Source organism: Marmota monax, unplaced genomic scaffold, assembly GCF_021218885.2.
Source record: "Marmota monax isolate L192 unplaced genomic scaffold, Marmota_monax_Labrador192_F-V1.1 WCK01_AAM20220418_F8-fsc00108, whole genome shotgun sequence".
In the NCBI taxonomy this organism is placed as follows: Eukaryota; Metazoa; Chordata; class Mammalia; order Rodentia; family Sciuridae; genus Marmota; species Marmota monax.
Genome location: NW_026694593.1, coordinates 2529283 through 2542418, shown reverse-complemented (window position 1 = coordinate 2542418; position 13136 = coordinate 2529283). Strand labels below are relative to the sequence as shown.

At 37.9% G+C, this 13136-nt stretch overlaps 1 protein-coding gene across 28 annotated transcripts in view; it reads left to right on the top strand.

Moving 5' to 3' along the window:
* The window catches only part of Ubap2l (ubiquitin associated protein 2 like), a 45407-nt gene that overhangs the window by 17606 nt on the left and 14665 nt on the right, over nucleotides 1-13136 (top strand). For all 28 annotated transcript variants that reach the window (XM_046421660.2, XM_046421668.2, XM_046421677.2 and 25 more), the window contains 7 exons: nucleotides 1178-1230; nucleotides 2831-2916; nucleotides 4588-4759; nucleotides 9626-9824; nucleotides 10371-10648; nucleotides 10819-10991; nucleotides 12416-12605. In XM_046421660.2, the coding sequence (XP_046277616.1) occupies nucleotides 1178-1230; nucleotides 2831-2916; nucleotides 4588-4759; nucleotides 9626-9824; nucleotides 10371-10648; nucleotides 10819-10991; nucleotides 12416-12605 (1151 nt within the window). The remainder of the gene's footprint in view (nucleotides 1-1177; nucleotides 1231-2830; nucleotides 2917-4587; nucleotides 4760-9625; nucleotides 9825-10370; nucleotides 10649-10818; nucleotides 10992-12415; nucleotides 12606-13136) is intronic.

Sequence of the window (13136 nt, the reverse complement as noted above, 5' to 3'; positions counted from 1 at the left end):
GATTTTTCATTATTAAATGTTTAGAAGAATTTCAGATGGATTTTGAAGGTATTAGAATACTTCTCTTCAGTGAAATAGCTTATGTGCTAGACATTCGTTCTTGTAAGAACTTTCCTCCATTTGGAGAAAAGACCTCATTATTCATTATGTACTGTTTTAAAGAAGAAAATAAGGGCTTCCTTGTCCCTTCTTCAGATAAGTTCTTACTGTGGTCTTTTGGTTGAGGGAAAGAATAATGGTTCTCATAAAAATTCTCACCCTTTAAGAAAGGGCATTTTCTTATTCTGAGGTTATATATATGTATAAAGCAAGCAAAATGGAATGTGGAGGGTGATTTCCCTGTAGACCTTTCCTTTAGAAACTGTAACTCAGCATATAACATGAGGAGACTGTATACCTCCATCGTCTGTGAAATGACCTTCACAGGTCTTATTTCATCTTTTGTATGAGTAGGTTAGGATAATGTAGCTATTGTTCATATTGGACTTTTCAATCTCGTCTTCCAAAAAAATAAATATATAGCACTTTCCTTATAGTTACTAGTTAAACCAATAAGCTCATGAAGTTGACTTCTGAGTAGGCAGTTTTTATTCTGTCCATTATATAATAGCAGATAGTTTTTAGTCTCCTCAGTGTGACTTTCAAACCTCCTCTTTGTCATTGCCCTGTCACTAACCATCATATGCCAACTATTTGTATTTCTCTAATACTGCTGCTATCTTTCTTCAGATTGCCTGCAGATTTTTTGTCTTATACCAACCAAATAAATAGATATAGTTTGCATGTTCTAGTTTAAATCCTGCCATTTTGTTGAATTGGCTACTAAGTGAGAGTTGATGGGCTTGATACTACCTGAGCATTCCATCAGAAGTCAGCTTCTCCCCTCCCCCTCCCTGCTTCTCTTTCCTCTCCCTCCATTCCCTCCCTCTCTCCTGTTATAGTGTTACAGCTATGTAACAAAAGCTGAAAGTAGCTATAAAATCATATTATTAAAGCCCTGCTACTCTGAGGAGTCACCCTTTCTAAAGAGTCTTTCCCCATCTCTGAAGCCTAAGAATTGCTTCTGATTTGTAAATTCTGGTCATACTTTCGACTATAAAAAATGTTAACTTGTTAGTATTTTCTGTATATATTGACTGACACTAAAACCTATTATCATTTCCTTCTTTATTCCCAGGTGCATGGAGGACGGCAACAGAGGAGTGGGGAACTGAAGATTGGAATGAAGATGTAGGTATTCTCAGGTCATTCCTCATTCGTGCCTTCTATCCCTAAGTGGTGTTTAGGGATAGAAAATGGGTATGTTTCTACCCCTCAAAATGCACCCTTAAGATTCTGACCCAAAACTTTTACATCCAAAATAGTGTTCTGAGCCAGAACATTTCACATATGTTATATGAAGGAGACTGGGCATGAACAGGACTCTGGAACCACACTATGGAAAGGGCAAGTGCACTTGTGTAAGTCCAATATCTGATTGTCGGATTTATCCAAGGAAGAGATGGTGGTTGGGTAGGGCACCAGAAATAGAGTTAGGCAGGTAGTAAATTGAGTAATAGCTGCCAGTGGCACACGACTCTGCTTGAAGCCTTTCCATTATTTGGTATGAAGTCCTGTAATGGATTGGCAATGGTTACAGAGTCAGAGTTGTAGTATCAAATCCTCAAGCTTGCAATCTGGTTGGTTCTGGTAGCCTTTTAATTATTTGAAGCCCAACTTCGTAATTATGATTGAGATGAATATGTGTAGACTTGGCCAATCTGCCAGCTTGACTGAACTTGGAGACCTCATAGTGCGTGGCATACAAACAAGCTCTGTAAATTCATTATTACCCAAGTAAAACAGTTTTGCCAATTCCTGGTCATAGTTAAGCTTTTGTTGTGAGTTATGGTTTTCAATGGTCTGGATAAACTCTTATTTTACCATTTAGTAATCTGTTTTCCTATTTTTATATATAGACAGGCAAGATAGCTTTTGGGTTAAGTGGAAATGACATTTCAAAACTGTTTTAGTTGTTGTTTTAGTCCTAGGTTTTAAAATTTCAGATGCATCATTATTAGAGGTTGATTATTTTCTGTTGTAACTGAGCTAGACTGCTGTGTGGACTTGGGCAAATTCTATTGCTTTTGAGATTTGGCTTGTTCTGCTTAAGTACCTATCATAATAGAAGACAGGATGAATTTCCTGTTTATTAGAAGAGACATTTTAATAAGGAAATAAACCAAAACAATGCAAATCAACTTTTATAGAGCAGGAAGTGTAATTTCCTTCAATTACCTTTCTAATTTTAGTACCTTATGAATGTAAAGACACTGTTAAGACAAAAATTGCATTATAATTAAAATTATCTCCAAAAGACCTTATCTCACCAGCCCTTGGGCCTATATTGCTCAGAAGCAAAAAAAGTAACTTTTTTGTATCTTTCTTGGCCATGATCTTCCTTTCATTTGTAGAAGTGGGAGTGGGCAAGGGCAATAGTAGAAGGTAAATGTGGTTTGGGTAGAAGTGGGAGTGGGAACTCTAATGGGAAGATACAAAGGGACTTTTTCTCTTTATGATTAGCTTGCATATGAACCTGAGAGATCATGTGTGTATATGATGATGTGACTTCACTGTATTTTATTGGATTCCTTGGTTCTCTCTTTGGATAAAATCATTGACTATATATTGAAGGGGTTTAAAGGTCAATCCATTCAAGATTCCTCAGGGGTAGATAGTTGTTTCTTCATAGGGTTTTCCCTTGTTCTTGATGTTGAATTTGCTTCTCCTGTGCCAGATTCTTCCAGTAGATCCCCTGGCACCACGAGTGATTAATTCCTCTGTTTTCTAGCTTTCTGAGACCAAGATCTTCACTGCCTCTAATGTGTCTTCAGTGCCTCTGCCTGCGGAGAATGTGACAATCACTGCTGGTCAGAGGCAAGTGTGTGGTAAAAGTACCTTTTCCTAAAGAGATCTGCTGAGGTAGCTGCAAGAAAGTGGCACCGCCCTTCACAAGCTCTCTCGTGTTGAGAATAATAATAATCACACTAGTTCCCTCTTCAGTTGAATGGAAGTCCATATGTTTCCATTTTAAAGCTGATTTTCACTTGAAATAACCCATAATTACATAGATCAACCTGTGTTGTCACCAGTATCGACTGATTGAAATCTGGTTGGTTCTGGTAGCCTTTTAATTATTTGTATGTAACTTGTCTTGAAGTAAGCCAGGGAAAGAAAAGCCAAGCTGAAAGTGAAATGCTATGTCCCCTACTATTTAATAGCTTTTTCTCTTGATTTATAATAATGATCTTTGTCTGCTGATCCCACTGAGAAGTTGGTTCCATATCCATGGGTTCTGTGTCCATGAATTAAATCAGCTATATATCTATAAAACTACTTAATTTAGAAGGTTCCAAAGAAGTATGATAGGAATCAGTAAGAATAGGACACTAAATATGTATATTACACATGTGCGCGCATGCCCACACACACACACACACACATTTTTTTTGTGTGTGTGTGTGTGTGACACCAAATACATTCTTCCACACTAGTGATGCAGTTCTCCAACCAGGTGTTTAGCAGTGCAGTTCTGACACTGTCCTGGAGTTGGCACAGATGCTAATTTCAGGTTCAGTAGTTCATGAGAATGACTCAGGAAAGTGTTAATTATCGTTAACCTGTTTATTATGAAGGTGCAATTCAGGAATAGCCAAATAGAAGAAATCCGTAGAACACAGTATGTGTGGGTGCGGGCATATGATTTTCCATGTCCTCTGCAGGTATCTGGAAGCTTGACAGATCTCATTATTCTAGAGCTATAAATTGTAGACATAATTGATTAAATCATTGGCCATTGATTATTGGACTTGATAGCCAATTTCACTGCCTTGGAAATGGGTTGGGTTGGGTTGGGAAGGGCTGAATATTCCAATCCTCAGATTTGGTCTTTCTAGTGACTCAGATCCACCATGGGTTCACCACATTAGTATAAACTCAGGTATGGTTGAAACAAGCTTGTTGTGAATAAGAAAAGACACAGTGATGTAGGAAATTTTTTTTTCTTTTTTTTTGGTCAGGAGTGGGAATCAATCCAAGACTAGGCACATGCTGGGCACATACTATACCACTGAACTACACCCCCAGCTTCCTGTTTATATATTATATCACTGATAACTTTTGAAATTTTATAAAACTAGGGAAAACACCTCCAAAAGTCTCCATTTGAAGATACCAACATTCTGGTATATGATTCTTATATCTTGGATATTATTAATGACAAGTATTTAGTATTACAGTCACGAACATACTTGTAGATTTTGGGCCAAGTATTGAGCTGCTAATTAATATTTGATATTTCATTAAATTAATAACTTTCACTAAAATGAAAGCCATTATTAATGGCACCTGGTGGAATTTAGCTAAATAATGGCTCTCGTGCATCATTTATTTTGGTAAATTAAGCATTTCAGGGCTTTATATTTTGAGTTCATTCAAGAGCACATCATTAAGTGGCTTTGTTTTAATCTAACCATGATCTGAATCAGGTGTCAGAAAATGCTAGAAAATGTTCAGTCATTATTCATCAAGATCTTTCTCTCCCACTAGAATTGACCTTGCTGTTCTCTTGGGGAAGACACCATCTTCAATGGAGAATGATTCATCTAATCTGGATCCATCTCAGGCTCCTTCTCTGGCCCAGCCTCTGGTGTTCAGTAATTCGAAGCAGAGTGCCATATCACAGCCTGCTTCAGGGAACACATTTTCTCATCATAGTATGGTAAGTTTGATTTATCTTGATCAAACCTTCCCACCAATTCTACCATGCTTACCCAGACATTCCTTCTCCCAAAGGCTAAAATTTTAAGAATTCAGCTTTAAGGTCTTACTTGGATTTATTGTATTTATTTGTAGTACCGGGGAGGAGGATCCAGGGGCACTTTATACTGAGCTTCCCCAGCCCTTTTTATTTTTAATTTGGAGGCAGGGTCTCACTAAGTTGCTGAGTTTGGCTTTGAACTTGTGATCTTCCAGACATTGCCTCCCAAGACACTGGGATACAGAGAGGCACAAATGTATTCTGCAAGAGGTTGATTTTATAGACAGAGAAGGGCTGAAAAAACAGAAATAGGATAAAAAGTCATTTCAAAATTACTTTCTTTGTGAGATAAGACAGGGAGACAGAAAAATAGAAAAATAACCAATTGGTTAGCATCAGGTTACATTTTTTGTGTGTGGATTAAGACCGAGAAACTTTTATTACTCACCTATTTGAAATTCAGCTGTTGGAACCAGCCTGTTTGGGAAATTTAGCTGTTTTCTCTCCTAATTTTTCAGAAAGTCAAGAAACAATGTAATTTCAGTTGGAGTTGGAACTTTTATATGTGTGACTCTTGATTTTTTAGTCTGATTGGTTAGAGTCTAGTGTAGATTAGTCTAAAGCGGTGGTCTTCTGTGTTTAACAGTTTCAAAGACAGGATTTGTAACAAGGTTAGGCATCCTCTTTGTTCTTTTAAGCATCTTTGAGTGTGCAGATGTTGAGTTGGGTACTAGAGGATAGCTCTAGAACAAGCCTTAGCTTATAACACACTGAGTCATCTTAAAAATGAGTTAACATAATTTATTGAATACACAATCGTGCTGAACAGTTTCTTATTACTCCTGAATAGAGAAAATCAATGGCATCAACTTAATAAATTTTGACTCTTTCAGGCTGAGGCCGTGGCTTAGTGGTAGAGTGCTTGCCTTGTATGTGTGAGGCACTGAGTTCCATCCTCAGCACCACATTAAAATAATTTTTTGACACTTTCACAATCCTGATTAAACTTTGGTGAGAGATTGTAGTAGTTCCCCATATCTCTCTCTTTTTTTTTTTTTGTACCAGGGATTTAAGTCAGGGGCACTCAACCACTGAGTCACATCCCCAACCATTTTCGTGTTTTAGAGACAGGGTCTCACTGAATTGCTAAGTGCCTCACTAAGTTGCTAAGGCTAGCTTTGAATTCTCGATACGCCTTCCTCAGCCTCCTGAGCTGCTGGGATTCCAGGTGCACGCCATTCCCCACTTTTTGATGAAGTAAAATTAAAATCGCCTTATGTGGGGTTTTTTTTTTTTTTTTTTGAGAATTTTTTTTTTTATATTTATTTTTTTAGTTTTCGGCGGACACAACGTCTTTATTTGTATGTGGTGCTGAGGATCGAACCCAGCGCCGCGCGAATGCCAGGCGAGCGCGCTACCGCTTGAGCCACATCCCCAGCCCCCCCTTATGTGTTTTTATAAACCATACATTTGTATATTAGGTTTCTAAAATCTAGGGTTTTTCCATATCACAACTTGTTAGCTGTGTTTCCCCTTGTCTGAAAATGGGAATAAGAGTGCTTGTTCTTCCTGTCTTGGGGGGGCCTCAGGAAGATAATTAAACTAATTGATACCAATTATACAAATGTGGCAATGGTAGTGGCATTTTAAATAACCTATCATGCATAGTACACACAACTTCTTGATTTACAACATTTAAAAAAATAAAGGAAGCCAGATACAGTTGTGCATGCTTGTAATCCCAGGGACTTGGGAGGCTGAGGCAAGAGGATCACGAGTTCAAAGCTAGCCTCAGCAAAAAGTGAGGCGTTGAACAACTCAGTGAGACCTTGTGTCTAAATAAAATACAAAATCAGGCTGGAGATGGCTTAGTGGTTGCATGCCCCTGAGTTCAATCTCTGGGACATAAATAAATACGTAAGTAAAGGAGGGCTGGGGAAATAGCTCAGTTGGAGAGTGCTTGCCTCATATGCACAAGGCCCTGGGTTCGATCCTTAGAGCCACAAAATATTATTTTATTTATTATAATTTAAACAAAGATAATTACAAGAACCAATTATAGTCAATAAATCCTGTTACTCCTTTTTTTAAAAAAATTTTTTTGTAGTTGGAGATAGCATGCTTTTATTTTATTGTCATTTTTATGTGGTGCTAAGAATTGAACCCATTGCCTCACACATGCTAGGCAGGTGCTCTGCCACTGGGCTACAGCCTCAGCTCCCTAATTTACTCCTTTTTTTTTTCCTCTCTTTGTTTTTTTGGTGGAGGGTTACTAAGAGTTATGAGAGGTAAGCAGACCTTTTATGTGAAGATAATTTTATTTTTCCAGTTTTATTAATTATTTTAATTTAGAAAACTGTTGAGGTAGCTACTAATCCAGAACTGTCTCAGTTTTTAACTATTGTCCTTGAAGTTTTTTTGTTTTAAAATTTTTTCTTTTGTGTTAATTCAGAAGTGGAGGTGGTTGTTTTGCCACAAAGGTAACAGGTGAGGAAAATATTGGGGTTGGAAAGAAAATAGAATGCTGGTGGTAAGGTGTGATGAAAATCAGGAAGTGTTACAAATCCCTAAAATACATGACTAGATCCGTGGTCAAGTGATGTATGCCTCTTTTAACTGCCCTCTTAATGTTTGGAATTGTGAATATGCACGAAAAAATCAAAATTTTAATATTTTAAATATTTTAAAATTCATTGTGTCATATTCTATGCATAGGATTTCTGTAAAAACTTATAAAATTTTATAGGACACCTACAAAATTGCCCAATTTAAGTGGAGGTTTTGTTGTTGATGCTAGTCCCCCCCCAAAAAAAATATTGGAAATTGAACCTAGGGGTGCTCAGACATTGAGTTCATCCCAACCCTTTTTATATTTTTTATTTTGAGACAGGGTCTCACTAAGTTGCTGAGGCTAGCTTTGAACTTGCGGTCCTCCTGCCTCAGTCTCCAGAGTCACTGGGATTATAGGTGTGTACTACCATGCCTGGCTTCAATATAATTTTTTTAAAATTTTTTTAATATTTGCTTTTTGTAGTTGTAGTTGGACACAGTACTTTATTTATTTGTTTTTATGTGGTGCTGAGGATCGAACCCAGGGCCTTGCACTTGTGAGGCGAGCACTCTACCACTAAGCCACAACCCCAGCCCTCAATATTTAAATTTTTATAGGAATATCAAAAAGATGTTTTTAGTAAACTTCCATGTTTCCTTAACATTCTATTTAATGTGTGCCGATAGGTGAACTAAATATAAATAGTATTTTGTTATTCTCATTACCTTTATTTAATCAATATTATTTAATGTAACTTTTTTCATTGAGCATAATATTAGAGAATTGATTTCCTTTAATATTTATTAGATCTAGATAAAGGAGTTTGTATTATGTATAAAATACAATGGACATTATGTAATTTTTCTGTCTTTAATTTTTTGTGCTTGGCAGAATATTTTAGTTGCATTAGATCATCTGTGTCACAGTCCCTCACTTTAAACTAGACTTCTCAGATTATTTTGTTTTGGTAATGGGGATTGAACCCAGGGACGCTTAAAACCAGTGAGCCACATCCCCAGCCCTCCCCCAAGCCCCCCCTTTTTAAACAAGGTTTTGTTAAGTTGCTTGGGGCATCAACCTCCTGCGATACTGAGATTATAAGTGTGTGCCATTGTGCTTGGCTCAAGTTTTTGTTTGAATAATCTTGGGATATAGCTCAAAGTGGGAAGGAAAAAACCTTACCTTGAGTTGAATAGACAGGTGTTCTATAAGAAAGCATTGCTGATGATGACATGCTACATTTAAACAAGTACCTGAGTAGGACAAGATTAATTCTCCTTGAAGTTTTTTGTTTGTTTATATGTTTGTTTTTTGAGGCTAGTCAAGGTCATGAGGTTGATCTTTGGACTTGGCTGATAGTTTTCCTTGGTAATGGGGAACAGAGAAATCCCCAAAAGTGTTAGAGTAAAATTTTGCTTAGTTATCATGCAGTGATTCTATAAAAATAATCAAGCCATTGAGTTGTCAATTTTATCTAGTGCAGAAGTTGGGATGGCCCTTTAATTTCTCTTTGCCTATAAGCTAGTTATGAGCAGCATTCAGTTTTTTGTTTCTTTTGGATTGTTTAGTGGTAGGGGCAAGGATATAATGACAAAAGTAAAATTTTATGTCACTTTTGTATTAATTTAATAATCAAGTATTAATTTATGTAAAAATCTTGAAGGGGGGGAACTCTCCAGTTATCAAGGCATTATCCCTAAGATGGAGAAAGTGATGGTGATTATAAGTTTTTAAGGGCTATCATCTTTTAAAAATTTAGATTTGTTGAATTAATATATAAAAAAATAAAATTATGCATATTAGTGGGGGTTTTAATATGTATTGCTCTAGTTTTCTTGAGCCCTGTGTTCCATGTACATGTTAAGTACAGATATATTATTTGTTAAATCCTGATTAAACTTTATGAAGTGTACTACTACTATTTATATTTTCAGATGAGGAAACTGAGGCAAAGAGACTTTAAAATAAATTTTCTGTGGTTGCATACCCAGAATTCGAATCGGATTGTCTGACTCTGAATCTTAAACTCAATGGACTATGCTATATACTCAGTCTTATAGCATTCTGTTTTGAAATGGGGTGTCAGAGTGTTGCCCAGGTTTTTCTTGAATTCCTGAATCTGTGATCCTCCCAAGTAGCTGGGACTGTAGACATGTGCCATGGGCCCGGCTTAGTAGCATTCTTCATTTGTTTGATTCATACTAGCTTTCAAACTGGATAAGTGTCTTTCTTTAGCAGACAAGTTCCAGGCTGTAAATCTCTCTGTTGCTCTCCAGGTGAGCATGTTAGGAAAAGGATTTGGTGATGTCGGTGAAGCTAAAGGTGGCAGTACTACAGGCTCTCAGTTCTTGGAGCAGTTCAAGACTGCTCAGGCCCTGGCTCAGCTGGCAGCTCAGCATTCTCAATCTGGAAGCACCACCACCTCCTCTTGGGACATGGCCTCAACGACACAGTCCCCATCACTGGTGCAGTATGGTAAGAAGATGTGAAGTGACTTGAATCCCTTATGTGTTGGACTATTACTGTGAAGAAGCTGGTGAGGGGAGTGGAAAATGTATCCCGATGAGAGGGGTAGCTCTCTCTGGTTTTGTCAAAGAGTCTGAGTTCAGAAAGTTGGGAAATAATAAAAATTTGAAGCTGTGTGTCTCTGTCATTAAATTTTTTTGTTTGCATAGGATTTTTTTAAATTACTTTTAAGTTTATGTGTTTGAGAATGTGTTGCCTTTGGGCTCATGGAGTTGGCCATTTAAGACCTTATACTTTAAATTCGAGCAATTCATGGATTCCTGTTTTGCACAGGCATAGTAATAGTATTGATTTGATTAGGCTATTTTTAAGAATGGATAAGATCAGTGATTGTTGCCTATAGAAATGAAATGAGATTCATTCCTAAAAGAAAACCTGTCTATATGAGTTTCTGGTCTTTGAGGGTCTGGTTCATGGCATTAGTGCAAGACAGTAGCCTTTCCTTGAAATGTATTGGAACCTTGAACCTCACACCTGTTGGGTTTCCTTTTGCAGATTTAAAGAACCCAAATGATTCTACAGTACACAGCCCCTTTACAAAGCGCCAGGCTTTCACCCCATCTTCAACCATGATGGAGGTGTTCCTTCAGGAGAAGCCACCTGCAGTGGCCACCTCCACCGCTGCACCTCCACCCCCCTCTTCTCCTCTGCCAAGTAAATCCACCTCGGCTCCACAGATGTCTCCTGGGTCTTCAGACAACCAATCCTCCAGCCCTCAGCCAGCTCAGCAGAAACTGAAACAGCAAAAGAAAAAAGCCTCACTGACTTCTAAGGTATTTGAACTTTTTAGGTAGCTGTTACTGCAAGGAAGTATTGGATTTGTGAATTAGGTTGATATGGGTTAACTTTGGAAATTTGAAATCAAAGGGAATATTTACTAACATTTCCATAGTAAGATTGTATTGAACCATTGTATTTTCTTCTCCTTTACCCTTTTTTATAGATTCCTGCTCTGGCTGTGGAGATGCCTGGCTCAGCAGATATCTCAGGGCTAAATCTGCAGTTTGGGGCATTGCAGTTTGGGTCAGAGCCTGTCCTTTCTGATTATGAGTCCACCCCCACCACGAGCGCCTCTTCAAGCCAGGCTCCAAGTAGCCTATATACCAGCACGGCCAGGTAGTATAAACATTAGTCTTTTGCTAATTGTTCTAAATCTCTTGCTGAGACACTGTTCTTTTAACTGGCTGGGAGAAAAGTAATGAATTACAGCATTTTGTTGAATACTTTAAAATGGCGTTATTAGGGCTGGGCTCAGTGGCATATGCCTATAATCCCAGAAACTTGGGAGGCTGAGGAAGGAGAATTGCAAATTCGTGGGCAGCTTCAACAATTTAGTGAGGCCCTTAGCAACTTAGCAAGATCCTATTTCAAAATAAATTATGAAATAAAAGAGCTGGGGATTAATGGTAAAGTGCTTCTGTGTTTAATCCCAACTACAAAAATAACAACAAACATTTTCACTAGGATTATCTGTAACTTTAAGCACATGGAAACCTGGGATGGTGGTGCACACCTGTAATCCCAGCAGTTTGGGAGACTGAGGCAGGAGGATTGCAAGTTCAAAGCCAGCCTCAACAACTTAGTGAGGCCCTAAGCAACTCTGCGAGATCTTGCCTATAAATGAAATAAAGGCATATTAAAAAAAGGCTGGGGATGGGTTTTAGTTGTTAAGTGCCCCTGGATTCAATCCCTGGTATAAAAAACAAAAACAGGAAAATAATGGTGCTTGGGTACTTGAAGAATGTTGCTCATTTTTTGAAAGACAGAACAGGACCTCTAACATTTAAAGTACCTGGACCTATATCACAGCTGAAAGTGCTTTTGGCATTCCTTTTTAGCCCTTTGGTGTGAGATTATGCCTGTGAAGTGTAAAACTTTGAACTCCTAGAAAGGAGAGAATTGTAAGGAACCTTAAAAGGAACCTTTTATACCTCCTCTGCTCAACATCAAGTAAGGTTGTCTTTAGCAATAGAAAGTCCTGAGGAATTTCAGGGAGTAGATTTTTTTATATTTGGAATTTAAAAATACAAGTATCTGGCCCTAATTTAGGTCTGTGGGGTCATAATTGCCAATTAATACATGCAAATGTTTTTAAAAATTCTTCTCAAAGAATTGTACCAGTGATCTTAAATTTAATAAAATCATTGGAGTCTAAAGCTCAAAATTCCTTAAAATGAGTTTGAGCTAAAACAAAGTCTTCCTGTGCTGAGGGCTCACATTGTGATTTATAGAAGGGACCAAGAGTACTATATCCTTTCCACTGACCTTTGATTTCTTTTTCTTAAAACATAAAATGTGAGGGAAGGAAGAGGCTTTTCTCTGCTTCAATTTGAAGATGTTTCTAAGCTTTATGCTTAATTCAAATCCCTGGCACATTAGAATGTGGGATCTACTGTTGTCAGGAGAAAATTGTGGTAGTGTTTTTGTTGTTGGAAATTTTCTTTTGATGTTAGTTTATTCCACTCTTAGGTCTCTGCCATTTCCTTAGTATCTGTTCTCTTTCCTTTCACTGAGATTTTTCCTCTTTTCATTTCCCACAGTGAATCTTCATCTACAATTTCATCTAACCAGAGTCAGGAGTCTGGTTATCAGAGTGGCCCAATTCAGTCGACAACCTATACCTCCCAAAATAATGCTCAGGCCCCTCTATATGAGCAAAGATCCACCCAGACTCGGCGGTACCCCAGTTCCATCTCTTCATCACCCCAAAAGGACCTGACTCAGGCAAAGGTAGTAGCCGCATGAGCCCCTGGATAGAGGTTAGAGAAACAGTGGGCAAAAGTCTCTTAAGTATTAAATATTAGCATTTTACTTCTCAGAAAGTGGTGCCAAGAAATCTTGGAAGTGCTGATTGAGAAGCTGCAAACACATTTCTGTGATTGGTAAAATAAAAGTTTTCAGCAATCCTGGAGACTCAGTCAGAAAACCATTTTCTTTGCAGTAAAGATTGTCTCTAGTAGAATCAAATATCTGTCCTTTCTTGGAACATCTAATTGCTAGATTTTTGGGTACATATCAGTAGATCTTACTTTGCTTTTTCTTGGCTTTGTGAGAAGGACAGCATATGCTAGAGGTGGTATTGAGTGACTGTCTTGTGCAGCCAGCAGGATAAATGGTTTGGCTGAACTGTCATTCCCACATCCTCCCACAAAGATCATTGGGTTTGGACTTTGGGCCTTTTATGTACCTGTTTTGGGGTTGGGGTATCTTCACCTGTTTGGGGGTTGTCTTCTGTTGCTGTTAGCCACACAGGCTTAGTAT